The sequence below is a fragment of the Sinohyriopsis cumingii genome, chromosome 17 (genome assembly GCF_028554795.1).
Source record: "Sinohyriopsis cumingii isolate HCF-2022 chromosome 17, ASM2855479v2, whole genome shotgun sequence".
NCBI lineage: Eukaryota > Metazoa > Mollusca > Bivalvia > Unionida > Unionidae > Sinohyriopsis > Sinohyriopsis cumingii.
Window position 1 is genome coordinate 40,035,019 of NC_142977.1, and position 21,482 is coordinate 40,056,500.

Here is a 21,482-nt window from a genome sequence, read left to right on the forward strand (position 1 = left end):
TCCAACATCTTATTTTCAAATGATTTAAAAGGTGTCGCATAATTTACGACTCGAGAAAACGATGTGTCCCAGAACATACAGTGCACAAAGAAATTACTTTCAAAATTTATTTATGGTGTCCCAACAAATACAGTGTCCCAACATATACGGTAGTGTTGTTTGCTATAGTAAAATTAGCCTACCACTAAATAATTTAATGAAAGCAAAGGTCTCTCTCAGATACATAACTTGATGATATTAATATTAAGAAAATAAGCTCTGCTATGCGTGGGCTTTGGAGGTTAATTTCTAATGTGAATGTGAGTAGGTCATTCTCAGATAAACTTAATTTACTATCAGATATTTTTTAAGTATTGAATGGAAAAAGAAAGAAAACTTTTACAACAGTTCAGAAAACACTTGATTAATATAGCTGTTGAATGTTTCCTCTGGAAGTTTCTGTTACAGCATATCACACTTCCTTATTCTAGATCAGATAAAGGCAGCAGAGTTGTCTGAGAAGCTTGCTGCTGGCCTACCAGCTCATGTGACGTCCCAGAGTTTCCCTTCCCAAGTTTTGGTACAGATTGTGGCCATTAATGTGTTTGCCATGAATCAAGCCAGGCAACAGGAAGTAGATGGCAACACTGATAATGAGTCACATGACCTGGATGAGTTTGGTTCAGAAGAAGAAAAGTGTTTCAACTTAGTATTTAGTCTAACAGGTAAAAGATGCAATCAGTTCGATGGAGACGAAATTTGTTTCAGGTTTTTTTATGAGAGTTTTCCCTTGTACAATGACATATTTTTATGAGGGGTGGGGGATAGTGGAGCCTTTCAAGAATATTAGACTTCCAAGGGAATCCAACTCTGGTTTTAGTTTGCCTGCAACTCCAGACTTTTAAAACTAAGACCCCATAATCTATATACCTAGGAACAAAACCCTGCCAAGAACCCATAATCTGTATACCTAGTGACAAAACCCTGTCAGGATCCCATAATCTATATACCCAGGAACAAAACCCTATCAAGACCCTATAATCTATATGCCCAGGAAAGAAAACCTATCAAGACCCCATAATCTATATACCCAGGGCAAAAAAACATGCAAATTTATAGTAACCCATTTTTTTATTTTTTAATCACTCCCTTGTAGAATAAATCTATTGCATACTCATGCATTCCAGAAGAGGCAATCTATGGAGAGGACGTGTATCTCTTCAGATGTGTTCATCATGATACTTCACCTGAGAAGGTTTTCGACTCGTACAGTTTATGGATGAAAATTGTGACCATGTGCATAGTAATTTTACCTTGATTTGACTTTATCTCTGTTTCACACTTTAGCAGTTTTTGTACCTTTACCATTTTTACTTATTTAAATTTTACTCAGCACAATTTAGATGTAATTGTGTTGATTGTGTTGCAGTTAAACCTTGTACACACACACACACACGCGCACTTATTTTAGCAAGTATTTATTAGCATAGGTTATTACTACAATTTTCATATTGCAATATATTAGGAAAGTTTTAAAAATGCAAAATATTAAAGAGAGAACAGGAATTCATGGTATCACATAGCTTTATTTTCTTTTAAATCTCTTTAAGTGAACAATGGATCACGAAACATCTTTATATAGAGACAAAGCTAAGCAACATGAGAAAACTTGCTGTTTAATTTGTATTTTCTAAACTCCAGCCTCATTTACAACTAAAACTAATGCAGGTGTTTATTTTTCTCAAAAAAATTCCTGTTTGGATACAAATTACACAAAACCTTCAGCCTGAGTATTTTCCAATAGTATGACTGTATGAAAGATTTTAACTAGAACAGGTTCATTCTGTGAAATGGTTAAGATTTATTTTGGATTCCAGCATTAAAGTGATGGCCGGTTCAGAGAGTTTCAGGGTTTGTAACAGTAGGCTGCAAAACTAAGAGCATCTTGCAACATAGATGTGATCTTTCATTATTTGTTTTAGATTATTAAAAACAAACATGGTGTTGTCCTGCAAAATCTACAATTTCCAGGTCATTATTTTTTGAGTTGATAGTTATATAGCCATGTTTTGTTTATCATTTAAAAATAGCTCAAATATAAACATAATTGCATAAGGACAATGCTTCTAGATAATCTTCAGCTTACTGTAGGTTGCGATGAAGTTGACATGTGGGTAGATAAGTTCATTAACTTCATCTCTGCATATTTAAATGGTGAGTTATCATTTAATTTTATATCTTTCTTGAAGGATTTTCTTTCACTTTGGCACAAGCTCGTACTAGACCTTAGGCTCCTTGTCTGGCTAGCAGGATTAAACATGCAGTTAATCTTTTTTTAATTGATATGACTTTGATAAATATTAATGGGTTTTCTAAAATAATATTCATTACAAGAGTGCTGAAACATTTAAATGAAACTAATTAAGACCTAAATAGAAGTTTTAATTGTATATTATTTATACAAATATAAAAAGATGGTTAGTTAGTAGTGTACCAGACTATACTGATGTACTGAATAGACCTCACACCCTTAGTATTCATCTTTTGGGATCAAAGTCATTACTATTAAAAGAGAAAATGCTTTTTATTTGAGAAGAAATGTGCAGTATATTTCTTGCCAAACCCATTGACATTGTTTACCCAGTTTTTTATGCAATAAAAAAGTAATTTCCAAAATTTACTCTAAATAGTTTATTTTTTTAAGCACTCTTGGCTGTATGGCCAAGCATGCTTGTGATATGGTCCAAGTGCATTGTGCAGATGTCAGCAAGTTGCAGTTTTAAATTTACTCCAAATAGTTTATTTTTAGCAGTTTTAAATTTATTCCAAATAGTTTATTTATAAGCACTCTTGGTTGTATGGCCAAGCATGCTTGTGGTATGGTCAGAGTGCATTGTGCATATGTCAACAAAATTGCAGTTTTAACATCCTATAAAAAAAAAACAACATTTGACCAATTTTTACCTCTTGGCATGAAGGGCTTTCAGATTTTTACAAATGATGCCAATCCAATGCAGCCACCATTAATTAAAGTATTTTTAAAAACTCTATTGTTTCTTCTCAAATGCCCGCAGCAGAATTTGAGCAGATTTGACATGAATTGCTTTCATATATTTTTTATTTTTTGTACCAAATGATACTTATCTGCCACCATTCCTAAAAATAAAACAACCTTCTCGAACACTGCTGGACAGATTTAGACCAAATTTGACGAGAGGCATCCTGGCATAAAGGGCTTTCATTTCATGATGCCATCATATATGGCCTCGTTTAAATGAAAATCCTTTTATCAACTTCTCAAAAGTCTCTCAACAGAATTTTATCGAATTTGATACAAAGCGTCCCGGTGAAATGGACTTTAAAATTTATCCCATTAATGCTGATCTGTACATGAATATGGCCTGCCAATATTAAAAATAGAAAAACTTAAAACAAATTCTCAAAACCCACTCAACAGAATTTTATGAAAAATGTCCTGGTCTGTGGGGCTTTCAAATTTATACAAATGATCCTAATCAGCTATCAGATATTGCCACTGTTACCAAAACCATGGATAAACCATTTAACCATTCCTTAAAAAAAATTGTAGCTTTTTTTTATCCATCTATTAGCATGGTAATGTTATTGTTACTCCTGCTAAACTTCTGGAAGGAAATGAAATGGGTGCTGATATGATGTCCACTATGGCCACCAAAATGGGCATCTTGAAAACCTGTTTTTGCTACCTCTCCTGAATAAAAAGCAATATTGCTATGGGATTCTCACTAGATTTCTTAAGATGTATAGTTGGTCCTAAATAAACTTGGTATCACTTGCTTATCCAAAATGCCACCGGAGGGGCCATCTTGAAAATCTTGTTATTCCTCCTGAGTGGATGGTTGCATCAACATTGGGTATTTATTGAACATTTTTATCTGATGTCTGGTTGATCCTGAATGAAATTGTTGCTGCATGGACATCCAGTATGGTCACACGAGTCTTAAATATCTTGTTATCTCTGTGTCTCCTAGATGGCAGCTTTTATTGATATTGTGCCTTTGCCACAAGACTGCTGATGTCTAGTTGGTCCTAAATGGAAATTATGTGAAGTTTAATATCCAATATGGCCTCTGCCTTGAAAACTTATAATATTAATGCAGAGATAAGGAGAGCAAGTATGAGTGGACTTTTATCAAATCTAATTTGTGGATCTAAATGATGAGTACTTTGAATAACGCCACTTTAAGTCGCTTGACGTTTTTCTTTTTTTAATAAATATTATAGATTAACCAACTTAAGCACCTGGGTATATCTTGACATTATGATATGTTGAATGATTTACACATCTTTAATAGTAAGGTCAGTGACTAGGACATAATTTTGTCCTGCACTTGCATGTATGATATTAAAATGTAACTCTGTGCATGTAAGAAATGTTTTGTTATATTTTGTATGCTGGAGTTTATTGAGAGTGGTTTCAATATTCAGTGAATATCTTTTTCAGTATCCATGTTGGATATCCTACTTCAGTACACCCCTAAACAGGAACACAGGGTGAAAGAGTACTTTACCTTGCCTGCTGTGAAACTTCTGCTAGACTGGTTCAAACTTTATCCAGAGAATCTCAAGAAAGCACCATTAAAAACATCACAGTGAGTATTGTAAATTCGAGTTGAAAAACATTTAACGAGTTTTGAAGAAAAAAGTCCTTATTCAAAATGTATTGCCTCTAATTCTGAGAATACTGCTGCCCCACATACCCCTGCCAGGTAGGGGTTGTTAGATAGTAATCCTTGTTCCCATCTGTCCCTCCATCAAGCACTCGTTACTAAAAAATTTTGATGGATTGCATGAAATATGGTAAATATTATAGTCATTACCTGAAGATGTGGACAAATCACTTTGTTCATGAACTTTTTATGAGTTATTGCTCTTCTTGACATGCAGATGAATGCATTACATGACTCAATCTTAGTAGCACGACATGGCACCCAGTATTTAGCTTAATTGGACATACAGGATGTCCATTGTTAATTCATAGACTTTTATCACTATTTCTCAACAACTGTTTGAAGGATTGCCATAGAATCCGTCTTGAAAATTGTATTGCTACTCTGACTGAGTGTGACGTCCTGTCAGCATGGCATAGTCACCAGAAGACTTCTTGTGATGTCAAGTTGGACCTGAGTGAAAATAGAGCCTATCAGTTCTCCAATATGAACACATTGGCAGCCATTTTAAAGTTACTATCACTACTTCTTCAAGACAGATGGTCATATTGACATGGAGTTTTCACCAGAAGTTGTCTTATAATATCAAGATAGATATGTGATAGGCCTCAGCCTCAATGTGCTTTTCTAGATTTTTAGACCCTTGGGAGCACTGGTCATATTTGAACTATTCTGTTTGCAACAAGTTATGAACATTTCTCCTAAATAACTTTTTAAATGATCAGAATGGTATTTTTAGTACTTCATGTCTCATATTTCATGTGGACATTGCAATACAAATGTTCATTTTTTTGCTTGGTTAAAAGTTTCTTTTGTGACTAAGTGAACTTGTCCATACCTTTATCATTTCTACTTTCAAATGGACGAAAACAGCTTGCTTTGGTTCATCCACAAACTTATTTAATAAACCAATAAAGTGTCTGCTGCATGAACATAAATTATTTGTTTGCAATCAAAGTAGTTCCTAATGCAGGATACTAATTTTAGATGCATATTGTGCAATATGAAACTGTGCATTATGGAAAAATACTGCACAATTCTGACAGTGTAAAATGAATGGAGAAAAAAATGAGCATATAACAGTGTGCTTTATCTTGCTGTAAATTTATCATTATGGGATTGGGGTGTGATTCTGGCGAGTTGGGGTTATATTTATGTGAGCAAATTGCTCACCATTCATCTAGTTTTTAACTTTACCCATGTGGTCATATAGACCTACATTACTGATGATTCAATAACAAATCAAACTCTACTGAATTTCCTACTTTGTAGAAATCCACTTTGCTGACAGGTCTGCTTTAAAACAAAACAGCCAGAACATTAATCTGAGTTTTTGATGCCCAAGATTGTAAGCAGGATATAATTTGCTGATCTTCAGATTTAGTCTGGACAATTGATATAGAACACTTGTCAAATTTATTGTATCTCTGTCCCTATAAGAATCAATGATAAATTCATAAGGCATGTCCTTTATGTGGCTGGGCATGGTACTGTTAGTGACACTGGATTGTAGTTTTAATTATTACTTTGTACGACCATATTCTTTGTTTTTGAGTCCTCAGAATCTGTAGCATGTATGCTTGTAAAACTGGAATAAATCCTATGGCTGTTAGGCACAGTTATGTGAAATGATGATTTCTGAATTTCAGATTGTGGAACAACCTGTGCAAGGTGTTAAACAACATTCAAAATGTGACAGTCAAGGAGGGCACAGATCCTTCAAAATGTGAGTTCTTTTTTATGCCCTCTCTATATGCATTAAGTTGGAATATAGTGTTAGCAACGTCAATCAATCCCACATGTACATTACCTCAATACCTTGTGAAGTAATTAATATATTAATAATAATTTGTGAGGATTCATATTAGAAAGACCTAGTGAAGAGAATTTTGCACCATTTGTTAGAAATGAGGCAGAGTTATAGCCCTTTTTTTAACTTTGTTCTTGCATATTGAACCAAAGTTTTCTTCAATAGCACCATATTAGCACAGCATTTCTGTCATATGGATACATCTCTCCATGAAATGCATTATCCAGTCACTTTAACATCTGGAAATTAACTTTTGCTACCTCTTGAAGTAATCCTTTCCAAAAATATTTTTCTATCCCATCTATATAATGTAGAGACTATGATGGTAGTATCTGTAATAAGAAACTTCAAGATACTGCTGTAATTATCTCCCATAACTCTCACTAGGTGGATACCTTCATACCAGATGTTCCTCAGATTGAATCATGTCTGTCACTTCTCTAAAGAAGGTGGATTTCTAAGGAAATACTAACCATTTACTTACAAAGTTAATGTTTTATTTATTATTTTTCATTCTTTTTTTTTTTGTATTTTGTCCATTGTTGTGGATTCAGTCTCATACCGTGATGTTCATTTTGTGATATGCTTACCTCAAGCAACATTTATTTGTGACACGTTTACCTTTGTGGCTGGTGGTGTTTGAACTTTGCCTCAATTTTGTATTTTACTTTTTACACTGCCTTAACTTGCTGTAGTTACCACCTTTATTATTTGGTGTAGTTTGTACCTTTTTATCTTGGAAGTGAAGGTCATATTCAGCGTATTTCATTTTTGACACAGTCACATTTGTGAAAAGGCTGCCCTTATAATGTTGGAAGATTCTGCTGTTGTCATTTACCTCGTCAGGGAAACTACATCAGCAGATGCCTTTTTCTGATTGGTGATTTTATGTGTTAGTGCTTCCTGCAATGAATCACAGTACAGATAAAACACATCCATGGCAGGCTCAGTGTACTGACTGACTCTTATGAAGGAGAGGTCAGACATTGCATGCCATATGGTCTTGTCACAGGTCAGTCTTCTATCAGATTTGGATTCATTTGGGTTTGTCCAGTAGTCATCTTTTTTGCAAGCAGGTGGTATCACAAGCTACTCACCTTTTTCTCTCTGGTACTGGACCTGGAAGCCTGGCAGTTGACACTGTTCAGCTGGTATGGGATCTTGGGCTTCATCTTCCTGTCCCTTATGCAAAATCTAAAAAGTGATGAAAGAAACATAAAGTGATCAAAACTGTAGCGGATGTTCCCAGGAAGGTCCAGGTGTCTCCCATCCATCTCAAACAGCAGAGATTAGAGTCTTCCATCGATGCCCAGATAGACATCCTCAAGGTTTATCTTTTGTCTGGAAATCCCAGAGCAGGTAAAGAAGTTTTCAACCCTTCAGTCTTGGAGGCAATGGCACAGACTGATACGAAGAAATATTAAATTATTAGCTGTGCTGTCCATTGACCTAAACGACTTTAGTGCTGTTATGATCCTTTAAACACACTTTCATACCATGGTCCTAAATGATTGGTTCCCAACCAGGGTTTTGCTGCACCCCAAAATTGACCACCAACAGGACCTCTAACCCCTCAGGCTTATGATATGACTTCTTCTGATGATTCATCATGAACCTACCGAGACCTCCACCACCAAGACCTTGATCTGCAATCACAACCAGAGGTTTGGAGCTGCTGTCCTAAATTAAAGTGGTGCTGATCTGATGTCCAATATGACTGCCACGGCAACCATTTTGCAAATCTTGTTATCACTACTCCTTCTGAATAGAAAGTCACATTGTCATGAACTTGTCAGCAGGAGACTTCTTATGATGCCTAGTTGGTTCTAACTAAAATGGTGCCAATCAAACATCTATTATGGCCACCTCAGCAGCTATCAGGAAAATTCTTCTTATTGATACCATTCTTAACATTCAGTTTTCACCAGAAGACTTTTATAGTGTCTAGTTAGACTTTTAAAGGAAATTGTGATGAACTGGTATCCAACATTGCTACCATAACAACCATCTTGGAAATCTTATTTTACTCCTTCTATATAGAAGGTCATATTGATATTGGGGTTTTGGCAGAAGATTTTTTATAATGTTGGTACTAAATGAAAATAATGCCGATCTCACATCCTGTATGGTCACTATGGGGGCCAGCTTGAAAATATTGTTATTGTTACTCCTAAATATAAAATTATATCCACACGGTGTTTTCGTCAGAAAACTAATTATGATATCTGATTGGTCTGGAATAAAGAGTTTGCCAATGTGACCTCGCATATAGCCGCCAAGGCAGTGAGCTTGAAAATCTTCCTGTCTCTACTTCAGATGGTCTCTTGTGACCTCATTATGACAGCCAATATGGCCACCATGGTGGTTATCTTGAAAATCTTGCTATTGTTGCTGCAGAATTGATTTGCTTGGTCCTAAATGAAAACAACATCCTGCATATATCCAATATGGCTGGCATAATGGGGTTTCAACAAGTCTTGTCTTGGTGTCTAGTTTGTCCTAAAATGAAAATGATGCTGACCATTTATCTAATATCACTTCCAAAGCAGCTAATTTAAAAATCTTATTGCTGAAGAATATCAGAGGTGGTTTCAGCCTTCAGAAGTTTAAAGGAAGAAGTTAAAAAGAAGAAATAGTCTGATCATGAATTCCTGGAAATTTATTTTCTTTGGGCAGTAGAGAGTCAGTTCCTTCCAGGGACTCATTGTTTTGTTGTTGGTATGTTCATGATCGCAGTAAATATTTCTTGCCTAATAAGTGCATGTATTTTCTGAGATAATTAGGCATTGAATCAACACAGGGATTCATATCATTGCTTACAATTTTCCTCCAAGTAATATATACATTTATATGCTATTTCTTTATATTGTTACGTGTATATTTTTGGTAAATAAGCACCAATATAAGTCCCTGAGATTATTGGCAAACACACTGAGAATCGGATCTTGTCTTAAAACTTAAATTTGGTTCAAGTCTCGGCTTGGCCAACATGGGTGTGTGAGAAAGTTTGCCAGTTGCTTCCAGTCAGTAGTGGATCTTCCCAGAGCATTCCTCTTCCTTCACCAAATATACTGGCCACCATGTATAGTTTGTCATGTGCTCAAAAATTGCAAAACAAACATAAGTTCAGGGAAAAAATATTGTAGAACATCATGCGAAAAAGACAAGCATTAAAATATTACTGAGTCAGATATTTTTTATGTCAATACAAACAGGATCTCAAAAAATTACAGTAAAGTATATTTCTTTGATAAAACTGACACCATCATTAAGCCTTCCCTGTAGTTCCATCACTAGAAAATCATGTTGATTCTGCTTCAGTAGTAATTGATGAATGATGGGATTTTACACCAGGCCTTCTGTGCAAGTGGAGACCACTCTTGTTGGGCAAATATATTAGCAGATGTTTTATAATTTTTATTGCTAAAAAAGAGCCAAAAGATGTGGTTAACATCATTTTTCACCTGGAATGTATGATTTCCAAAATGGTGGATATTTTTCTAATGTGTTATAATCAGGTAAGTATTATCAAAGAAACATATTTTACTACAAAAACTTGTTTTCAGCTTCTTTTCCATAAAGGCTGAACCAATTGTGATCAAGAATGATGCTTAAGATATATTTTATCTAAATTTTGTTCAGGTGGCTCCATTAGCAATGTTGTGTCTTCCTTGCAACTAAGTGAGAAACCAGTTTTCAGCTTCATAGTACAGCTGAACCAGTTTTGATCAAACTCAGTGTAAATGCTTTGCATGAGACATGTTCTACCAGAACTGTGTTCTTGATGTTTCCACTAGCAGTGGTGTGTGTTCCATAGTAACCAGGTGGAAGAACCTATTTTCAACTTCTCCAGAATGGCTGAGTCAGTTATTAGGGATGATTCTTTGGACAAGCTCTGCCAGACTTTTATCTGGGTTTGAAATTTAGCAAGGATATGGCTTACATCCACCAGGTAGATAACTTTTGTTTGACTTTCACAGTGGCTCAGCCATTTTGATCAAAACTTCGCACAGCAGCCACATGACACGAGCCTGAAATTGTACTAATTATTTGGTGTCTCACTCACTCCTGATGTCAACAGATATAATCTTTGATCTGAACTTGGAACGTTTTGGTTTTTTTTTTATTTTTTAATTTACATAAACTGGATGAGTACTGTATGGCTAATTTTATTACCTATGTAATTAAGAATGGGCAAATACATGGGTGCCCGATAACAGCTTTAATTGTGGATGTGTTTTAAGTATATATTGAACAAAGGAATTGTGTTAAATAAAATGTGTGCATCCAATTCAGTTAGAAACTGTCCATGATGGTTGTATTTTAAGTGTTGATTGGGCAAAGGAATTCTTTAATAAAATGTGTGCATCCAGTTTAATTGGAAACTGTCCATTGTGGATTTGTTTTGATTATTCATTGGGCAAAGGAATGTTGTTAAATAAAATGTGTGCATCCAGTTCAGTTAAATGAACAGAAGAGCATATGAAACTGCAAACATGTGGCTTAATGCCATCCCAGCATTTTTTATTTGCAAATATTTTATTCATATTTCAGATGATGATTTGCCCCTTCCAGAGGATGCAGATCTCCGGTGTTTTCAACCATTAGAAAAGGCTCACAGGTATGAAGCAGTATTTGTTCCATCTTTTACCACTTAAAGCAGAATGAAAGTGCGTGGGAGTGAGCTTATGTGTTAAATTCTTTTTTGTGTCACAATTCTTTGGGAGAAAAAGAGAGGTTCATTCTACTTACTTGCCTTGAACATGTATGCCACATCATGATAGCAGCAAAGGTGGTTAAGTTTTGCATTACGGTCAATTTAATTTTTCTGACATATTGTAGAGGCATCCATTTTCCATGAACACCTTCCTAGTTAACATTTATAGGCGAAAACATACTGATTTTTATACTGTTGTTTTCTCTACTGCCACTAAAATTTAGTTTGCAGAAGTTAAATCATTATAAATGACTGAATTACTTTGCAGTGGCTATAGCTTCAGCAAGGTGCCTAATGAGGGTCTGCTTCCAGATGTGGAGACCTCTATCCGATGTCAGAGACTGCTTGCCCATGGACAGTGGATTGCGGAAGGAGGGTGAGTCTGATGGGAGAAACTATTACTTGATAATGTGAGAAGAGTCTATACATGATTTTACAGTTTCATAGACTTTTAATATGAAGTTATTTCATAGATAGGAGATTTGTGATTTATAAAACAACTGAACAGACTCGGCCAGATTTGACCAAAAATATGTTTTTGCACAAATATTATTGATCCAAAATCAAATTTTGCTGCTGTTCCAAAATATAATAAAACTTTCAGAAACAACTCTAAAACTACAACAACTGCTTTCAACTGAACACTTAAGATCTGTTTTACATGTTTCTCCTCATTTGCCAAATTAGAATTGCTCATATTTTTTTAAATTTCAGATTCAACCTCTTGAACATTTCTACCACAAAGCAAGGGAAGCTGCAGTTCTCAGCACCCTCAGCCACTGTACAACATGTCAAATTTTCTCCTGGTATGTAACTTGCATTTTTTAACCCAGAATTTGTCCACTTTTGTTTGAAAGAGAAAATATCCCTTTGATTTTATTATTGTGTATTATTTAACACCATTATTCTTCATTTCACTCTGAAAAAGAAAGTGCCAGTTATTTTTTGGATGTAAAAAGGTTTAAAGCCATGGTCATTTACTCCATTTATTATCAGATATACTGGTAAACATGTCTGATCCAAATAGACAAACTCTGAAGTCCAGGACGTTTTTGGGATTTGCTGGTGCATTATGGGATGGCAGATCTGTTTGCAGTTGGATCTGACGTGTGTGAACAAAATGATTTTTCCTTTAGTTGTTAAATCGTTGTTTACTTTATTAATTAAATCCTTGGTGTGAGGAAAAGGACCTTTTGTTTCAAGAGAAAGACCAGAGTTCATATTTTTTATTTTATTCATGGTTTGTAGCAACCACAAAATGCACAAAAATTGGTCACCTCAAAAAACAATAGTAAAGTTGCACTGTTTGAAAAGATTTATATTTAGTCAGCTTCTCTTGTAGTAAATTAAATTGGTTTCCACACGGTTCCTCTGATGAATAACTTCATTGGTTTTTTTACACCAGTCACAAGGAGGAGTGTCTAATGCTGTGATAACTATATGATTGTAAGAAGAGCAATGGTTTCTGAAGAAAAACTTCAATTCTAGCTCACATACCTTGACCAAATTTTGTGGATGGCTTGCACTTGGGGTATGATAGAAGCCTATCAATTTTAATGTAAGAATGTCAGAAGTTAAACATTGTTGTGATTTTTAAAAAAAAATATTAATGGTTTACACAGATTATCTTCACTTGTAGACCATGGACCTCAATCAGACTATGTGGACAGCTAGCAGTGTGGGTAAAAAAGACACCTGTTAATTTTGGAGACACAAGGTAAAAGGCAAATGTCACTGTGACAAAATAGTTAATGGTTTCTGTACTTTAATTCTAGATCACTTACCTTTATCAAACAGTACATGCCGCTTGCAATGGAGGCAAGGGAGAAATTTTTGTCCCCCACATTAATTGGGTCTGTCTTGCCGTCCAAGTTATAGTCCCTGATTGACAGACCCATCCACTTTAATTTCCGCTCAAAACAATAGGGCCTATAATTATTGACCACAAATAAATTGTAGACTAGGCCCCATAACTTGGTGGATGGCTTGCACTTCTGGTAAAAGTGCACCTATAGACTTTGGGAAGGTGTCTACAGTTTAGAGGTCAAGGTCCCACTTTGTTAAGAACACTAGTGTTAGACAACGTACATTGACCAAACTTTGTGCATGGCCATAACAAGGTAGGAAAGAAACCTGTTGATTGAGGGAATATATGGAGCAAAGTCAGGGAAAGTTGGACCAGGAAATAGGTATCTGTGGTATAATTAGATGTCTCTGAATAAAAGCAGACTTCAAAAGGACTTGATGATGCGCATCTGATGGCCAATACAACATCATAAAGGTCAAAGTCTCAGCAACTAAAACAAAGACGACTCATTTTCTATTGTCAGAGACTTGTTGGTCAAAACTGTCCAGTCAGTCATGTGCTAAAAGTGTAAACATACTGGACTATTAAACACAGGTAGACATATACTGTACCATACCTGGTACTCTTTGTTTCTGATATTTTTGTGCAGTCACTTTTTGAAGTGTCTTTATGAGTTTTTCCATATTTTTCAGTTGTTGACAGTGTAATTCTCAGTCCAGAGAAAAGATCCATACGTCAGAATGTAGCCATTCAGGTAGGAAATGAATTGAAGCTATATTTATTCAGTTCTTTTATTAGCCTAAAAGTATTTACTTGTATGGTGGCTTATTTTAAATCAGGATAAGCTCAATTATTGATCCAGATTTTGTAGCTGGTTTCAAAATTTCTGAATATCAATATTGCACTGTAAAAGTTCATTTATCCAAACTAACAGGGGACACCTATTTAGTTCAGATGAGTGGGTATTTGGATATGAGAATGCATGTTATTGAAGGTTTTGAAAGGTTGATCAGCAAGTATCATTGTTTAGACCTTCTCAAAAAAAGTTGTTTTCAAATAGCACTGGGGTTAGTCTTTAAACCCTCTTCAGAAATATTTCATAAAAATAGAAAACATTGACAAAAATAGTTTTGCATTACCTATAGACTACTTTTTATATATTTTTAGTAACATGCACATGCAGTAGGGTTCCAACACATCCACAAAAAACAGAAAAACACTGAAATTCCTAAATCATATTTCCCAACCTCCTTGAAACTCCATAAATATGGTTAAAACCTTGTCAAATCCTTGGGAAAAAAAAGTGTCTGGAAACAAATCGGTTTTGATTATATCAGTTAATTTCAGTTACTTTCAGCCTACAGTAGTTTCCAGTCTGTGCAAGCATGTTGATTTAAGCTGTAAAAAATTACAACCCATTGAAAAAATTTGTGAACCAGCAAAAGATTTTATTTTTTTGGTATCAAGGTTGGGAATTGACAGTTCCAAGATGTATGGATTCATGATAATGCCTTTAAAGACTGGATTCAGTTGGTCAAAAATGTTACTTCTGCTTATTGCAAGCTGTTCAGAAAGTCAGTAGACATCAGTGCATTGGGTAAAACTGTGTTTTCTTCTCATTTGAAATTTAAAAAAGCACGTGGAATATGTAAAGGTTAAAAAATACTACATCCATCAAGAGGTATTTTGCAGATGGTGCCACCCATCACTGTCAGACTTGCAGATGAGATGTCCAGAAAATGTAGTCTAATGGAAGAAATTTTGTCATATGTTACCAAAGCAGACACAATTCAGCTGAAGCCTGGTGGTGTATTAAAGTTGTAAATTCAGATTATTTCTTTCATTCTCAAGTGGATACAGTGTTTGTATTTCAGAAAATGTTCTCAGATTCAGACATATGTAGAAGCCTGGGACTTGGTGACACAGAAGCCATGTATATGTCTTGCTTTGGAATGGATAATCTATACATTATGCATACACTAGAACTTCCTTATGTGACCCTATTGTTTATATATTTGTGTAATAGAGTAAAATGTGCTTCCTTAAGTATTTTAGAACACTGTATCTGGCCATCTTTGGTATAAAAAGGTAACAATCAAGATTTGAAATCCTTTACTGTAAGACTAATGTTGTTATTGATTATTGTATGGCTGTGTTAAATAACACACTTCTCCTTGAGCTCCTAGGGTTTGATGTTTTAATTCAGTTTGAATACTTTATTAGGTGCTCAAACCTATGCTGTAAGTGTCACAACCCCTTAAAAACCTTCTTAAAAACTGCTTGAATTTGATGAAGAAAATTTTATGGGAACCCTGAAGAGGATACAGCATTAATAAAATAACAATGTCCATCATTCATTTGAATTTTCGTAGATGAGATGATTGCCTTCTCATAAGCTGAGTTTGATGCTGTCTCCTTCTAAGGGTATAGATCTGTTTTTGCACCCAGGAATCATATTGTATAGTATGTTAATTTGATACCATAAAGGGGCATAACTTTGTAACTAACAAAATGCTATGGAACATGACAACAAAGCCATATGTACATGGTCAAACCTCATGCCAGTAATATCTGTCAAGTTCAACACTTTCCATAGAAAGATAGCGGGAGTACAACAGATTTTGGAATATACATATGTACACAGGATGCCATTGAAGCGTATTTGCTACAATATTTTCTCTAAGACAGTTTTATGAATGTTGTTCTGAATTCTTTCTCGAGAGAGGAATAGGAGACAGTGAAAATATTTATCATACAGATTATGTTGAACAACAGGGATATCAATATATCTCAAGGTCACTGGTTGTGAGACAGTCCTCTTTAAAACCCATCGTTTTGTCTTTCCCTTTCGAACATTATTATATGGATTATTGTTTATGTACATCAGTCTTTTCCTCCTGAAAATGGACATTCCATGCTTGTAAAAGTTTTATTCTTAAAATTACTGTAATAATATTTTCCTTTGGGTGTAGGCCATTATTCAGAAACAAGCCCAGGCATCAGATGATCAAGACAAAGGAGAAAAACAGGTAAGAGTGTCAGTTTTTTTTTATATTATCTCATCTGCTTTGGTCGCACTGGTATCTGTTATATAAGGAGGATGTCACATGGGTATTGATTTACTTTTGAATTTATGAAATGAATTGAATGACTTTCATAAATTTAAAATTAAATCTTTACCCTTTGAGATTCTGTTTATCACTTAAATTTTATTTTAATGCAGTTGTTTAGAGAGAAAGAAGAAGAAATAATTTTATTTCCTTTTATGTGTTGTATGTAAAAATAAAGTCCCAGATGGCAGTTGAAATTAATAATGTGCAGTTCTATAATCAAAAACATTTAAAAGTAGAAATTTTTGTTTACAAATTATAATTCAAAGCAACTGTCCTTCCAAATCATTAGAACATTTGACAAAAACAGCATCATTTTTCAACACTGGATCTCCAATAGAAATGCATGTGTGATTTCACATAGTAGTACTTGTGTTAGGTTAGATGAGTTATGTACATCAGTTTTAGTGAGAGTGTTTACAATGTTTCTACTGAATTTTTCTTTATGTCCACCTTCTTTTCTAAACAAAGGTGAGTTTATTTACTCTTAGAAATTAACATTAAAACCACACTTGTCATTCGATGACATGGTGGATTCCTGATACAGCTGCCCCCAATCCTCTATCCATTGATGAATAACCTTAGTTTTATTTTTAACTCTACTCTAGGAGGTAAATTGGCTGTATTCGGACAGGTGTGACCTTTTCACCAATGCTCTTTTGGCAATTGATTAGAAAAATGGCCACCAAAAGGTTGATTATAATAGTAAAAAGAAAAGGTTCCAGAAGGCAGGGTAAGGTAAATTCTCATTATCAGAAGCAATCTGCAAAGAGAATACTGTGCAAGAATTTCATAGACCTATTTGGACCAGTCAGAATCACATAAAATTAACATGTTATCATATCAAAAATATTGAAGTGCACACTATATGCCAGGATGCACAAATGCAGGAATTGCACATTTGTAGAGCAGTGATGCACAATAACTCGTGCAAATTAGTTTAAAGTCATACATCAAAAAAGGTACTCTGCACAGTATATGATGTTTATTTAGCTGTTAATTCTTAAAGTGCCTGTTGTGACACAAGTCATGCAGCCGGTAGAGGTATCATAGCAGATGCCACAACATCTGTCTCTTGTCTGATTACATGCTGGATGGACAAAAACAGACAGCATGCATGTCAACCCCTCTTTTAGTGGTATTTAAAAATTAAATATAGAGAATGGAGAATAACAAGCCTAAATAAAATGCAGACAAATTAAAAACAGAGTGCAGTTTTCATTTGTTAAACATTTTAAACAGCTTCAAAAATATACCAAAGTACGATTTAAGTATGTAATGACCAAGGTTTTGTTTTGCTAAGCAAGTTATGAATAGTGATTAACTTTGGGTAACTTCGTAACTGTGGCATCAAATAATGAAAACAGAACATTAACAAAATATAATAATCATCATTTATAATCATTCAGACAGGTCATTGTTCATTTCTTTCTTTTTTTGTTGTATTTCACTACATATTTTTATGTTGTTTATTTGCATCAAGAAGTAAAGTTCACGTTTCAAATGGCTTAAAAATATATTGATATATCATTTAGATACACAAAATGACCAATGTATTGTTTTCCAAGTATGTTGGTATAATCCTGAAAAGACCAAGCTAAAGATCAAAGCGTATTTATTTAGCATATATAACACAAAACAGTACCTTGTATACATCTGCATAGCCATGTGGCAGAGTGACAGTCGATCTCATAATTACAACAGGAATGATCTATTTTATTCAGGTTTTAATTGCCAATGAAATAATGACCTTGTAGTGTTTACATAAGGAATAACACAATCATCAGGTAACTGATCAATAAAGGTTACAGAGTGTAACCCTTTTGTGCTTCCTCCCTCCCTCCCTCTCTCTCTCGCTCTCTCTCTCTCTCTCTCCCTCTCTCTCTCGTGTACTTAGACACATTCACTGAAACAAATATCTAAATTGCAAGCAATGTGACAAGCTATTTTGACATGGATCATCTTCATAAATTTGCCCACGACAACAATTTTTTTTTAAAAATACACTCGGCATAGACATAATTTTACATATTGACACATTATTGCACACACACACACACATATACACATGCACACATTAATTTATAACATATTCGAGTACTTACAAAAACAAACTGTAATTATGTTGAAAGCAATATTAAACTAAGCAATATTATGTTGTATTTTTTTTACATCCGTGCTGTTAGGTTGCCAAGCATCGTGTGTCACATAAATTTTGTTTAGGTCTGACACCTTTATTTTTCCTACACAGTCAGTGCTCCAAAATAGTATTATTTGTGCATATAATTTTTCATACTCAGAAAAGAATAATTATTTTTTTCGCATGCAAAAAAATACATGAAATACAGTAATTATCAAAGTGACAAAACCAAACATGTAAGGAATTCACAGCAGTTAGGATAATCAGATTGCTTACCTATTTGTATGGATTAAAGTTACATTATCTGTATGTTAGAACAAATGTCATTGTGTAGACTTTATAAATCAATATATGTTAATGAGATTTCTGTCTGTAAACAATTATGTGGCTGCTCAATAAATTTGACAGTGCGTTAAAGTGGTGACCATTCTGAAGAGGTACTGTTAAACATTCATTGGGTCTGGGATTTACTTTTATTTGTCAATGCAATGAATGCAGAGTATGTCACAATCTTCAGAATGCCAATAGTCCAGCAGTTTTTGATGATCAGTGTGAAACTACATATTATGGTCCTCATCGGAAGATGTGCATTTTGACAAATCACAGCACATGTTGACAAATCATTGTACTCGTTCATAGAAGTTGTGGCCCTTTTTTATTTACTGTCTATTCAACTCCATCCTCGGGTGAGCATGTGATACTGGAGAGGCAGGGGCATTTTTACTCACCATTGCTTCTCAGGATTATCACCTTTGTGATGGCATGTAATGCAGACATGTGCAGTTTGAGTTAAAGAGGTATAATGCTCTTTAATCATTGGCCCTGCTCCTGAATTTATGAGTTGCTGTGGTTGGGTGATTAGTATGCCAGACACATACATGCCAACCATTACACTTTTGGTGTAATCATTATGCTTATTTTCATCAAATTGTTCTTTATGCTTGCTGTATGTGGTTTTTGTACATTGAAAAATTAAATCATAACAGAGCAATAAAAAGGTATTTTTTGTCATTTTTATTATCATCTCTTTAATTCCACTCGTAAAATATTCATAAAAAGATGACTGCTATGTAAGAATAGCATAAGAGTAATTTCCTTCGCTGCTATTTATAGCAACTTTATATGACTCATTTCCAACAAAATAGATGGGTTTTCTTCAAATATGAACTTTTACCTCACAGATTCATTATATTTATGAGGTAGTTAATTATGTGGTGGAAAATGTTAGAGCAGATATTTTCAAACTTCAGTATGTCATCAGAGAAAAGGACAAATCAACACCGCTTTACAAACTTTAAGAGAAGAATATGAGAGTAGTATAATACAGTGCTCTGAGCACATAATCATTACAGAATTCCAGTTCATGATGATTTATTGAAAGTTACACATGTACAATAATTAATGTGACAGCTGAATATAAATCGATGCACAAGTGATTAAATATGCAAGGAATATTCAAATTTGGTGATGTCATCAAAATCCACTGTTTAACACATTAACCCCTGGAGCTTTTTGTCATTTTCGCCAGAAAATCAAGTAGGAAACGCATTTTGAAAGCTATTTCTGAATAGACTCGAAAACACCAAATCCCCGGTCATCTTTCAATAACATACTACCTAGTTGTGTTAGAAACATTGTTTTTCATTGGCTATTTGACTCGCGCATGAGCAGAAGGGTAAAAGTTTTTTGTGGTTTTTTTTTGTTGATTCTTTTGCCAAACGGAGCCATTATTTTTGTATGGAGACCACTCTTTATTCCAAATGCCCATCTTATCCTACTTTTTGAAAAGGCCCATCTGTCTGCTTGCAGTTCATACCGGTTTGCCTTAGATCTGAAACCAAAAAGTCTAAAATCCGGACACAAAATCGGATCCTGACCACAGGCAAATTTTGGGTAGAAAAAGTTGGGTCCAAAAAATGAGGTTTTTTAATCTGTATTTTGTAGTGCAACTAGATATTCCAGATTATTTGGTATCATTGTAGAGCTACATGATAACATCTGTCTGCCTTTCTATAATACCACCCACTTTAGTGTATCAAGCATGACCATGACGCTACAGAGCTCGACAGTAGGCTACTACCTCCTGCCCCGTTAAGTCATCGCTAGGGGTTAATGTGTTAACACAAAACATATTCACAAGGATGCAATTGTAAATAAGAAATAGTTTTCCAAACAAAAGGCCAATATTTGCATTGCTTTAATATAATAGAATCATGTCAACCATCTGTTGGATAGCCTTGAAAATTTATCCACAGGAGATTGTTACCAATGGCTGACATTCCATTTCTTGGATGGACTAAAGTGACACTTAAATGTTGTCAGTAACTAAATACACTAGTTCCAACCAGTTGGGAATGATTTTGGGTGTGTCTGAATTGCTAATTTTAGCAATATTTTGTTATACTTTTATTATAAAATATTCTATTCCTATACACATGTTTCAGGACTAATCACAGACAGACAAAAAATGGGTTTATTGTGCAGTAGGTTGTGCAAAATGTAATATAAATCCAGGGTCCATAGAGAACCTTGACAACCTTGAAAACAACTTGAAAATTCAAAATATTGTCTGGGTACCTTGAAAAGCCTTGATTTTTATGAAACCAAAGAGAATTAATAAATAGTTTTCATTTTACAGAATTAAATAAAAAGGAAAGGGGAAAACACAAAAAAAACAACAATCTCTTGCTAAGTTTGTACTGGCACGGAAATTTTTCCACAACTGGCCACTGTGCAGTTGTACATTTTGAACTTCCGATGATACGAAGCCTGGATGTAGCAGTGGTATAAATTTTAATCATTTGTTTCAACACGGCTGGCTGCCAATTCCAACTTTGGTGGCTAGATGAAGAAAAATATAAAGTTTAGATTATGAGATCTTTCTCGGAAAGCTTTGCAAAATGCAAATTATGCCAGAAGGATATTAATTTCTGTGCAATGGGAGAGAGTGCTCCACAGTCACATGCAGCTGGAAAAAAAAAAAAACCAAGCTCTTGTAATGGCGTTTAATACAGGCAAAATAAGAAGCCTTCAGCATGAAATCATTTTTGATGAAAGAGGTATGTCTATGAACACAGAGGTTCAAGTTTTAAAATAGAAACTCTATACAGTCTTAATTTGGGATTGAGTGGAAATAGGACAGACGATAATTGCAATGAACATGATAAATATAAAAATATAGAATACAGCTAAGCTGAGAGAAATATTAAT

The 21,482-nt window shown here is 34.6% G+C and overlaps 1 protein-coding gene across 3 annotated transcripts in view; it reads left to right on the plus strand.

Annotated features, from left to right (window-relative positions):
* The window catches only part of LOC149778472 (uncharacterized), a 95,600-nt gene that overhangs the window by 40,375 nt on the left and 33,743 nt on the right, over positions 1-21,482 (plus strand). For all 3 annotated transcript variants that reach the window (XM_089939332.1, XM_089939333.1, XM_089939334.1), the window contains exons 11-18: positions 471-704; positions 4,463-4,610; positions 6,338-6,414; positions 11,053-11,119; positions 11,484-11,591; positions 11,930-12,021; positions 13,715-13,776; positions 15,995-16,051. In XM_089939332.1, the coding sequence (XP_089795458.1) occupies positions 471-704; positions 4,463-4,610; positions 6,338-6,414; positions 11,053-11,119; positions 11,484-11,591; positions 11,930-12,021; positions 13,715-13,776; positions 15,995-16,051 (845 nt within the window). The remainder of the gene's footprint in view (positions 1-470; positions 705-4,462; positions 4,611-6,337; positions 6,415-11,052; positions 11,120-11,483; positions 11,592-11,929; positions 12,022-13,714; positions 13,777-15,994; positions 16,052-21,482) is intronic.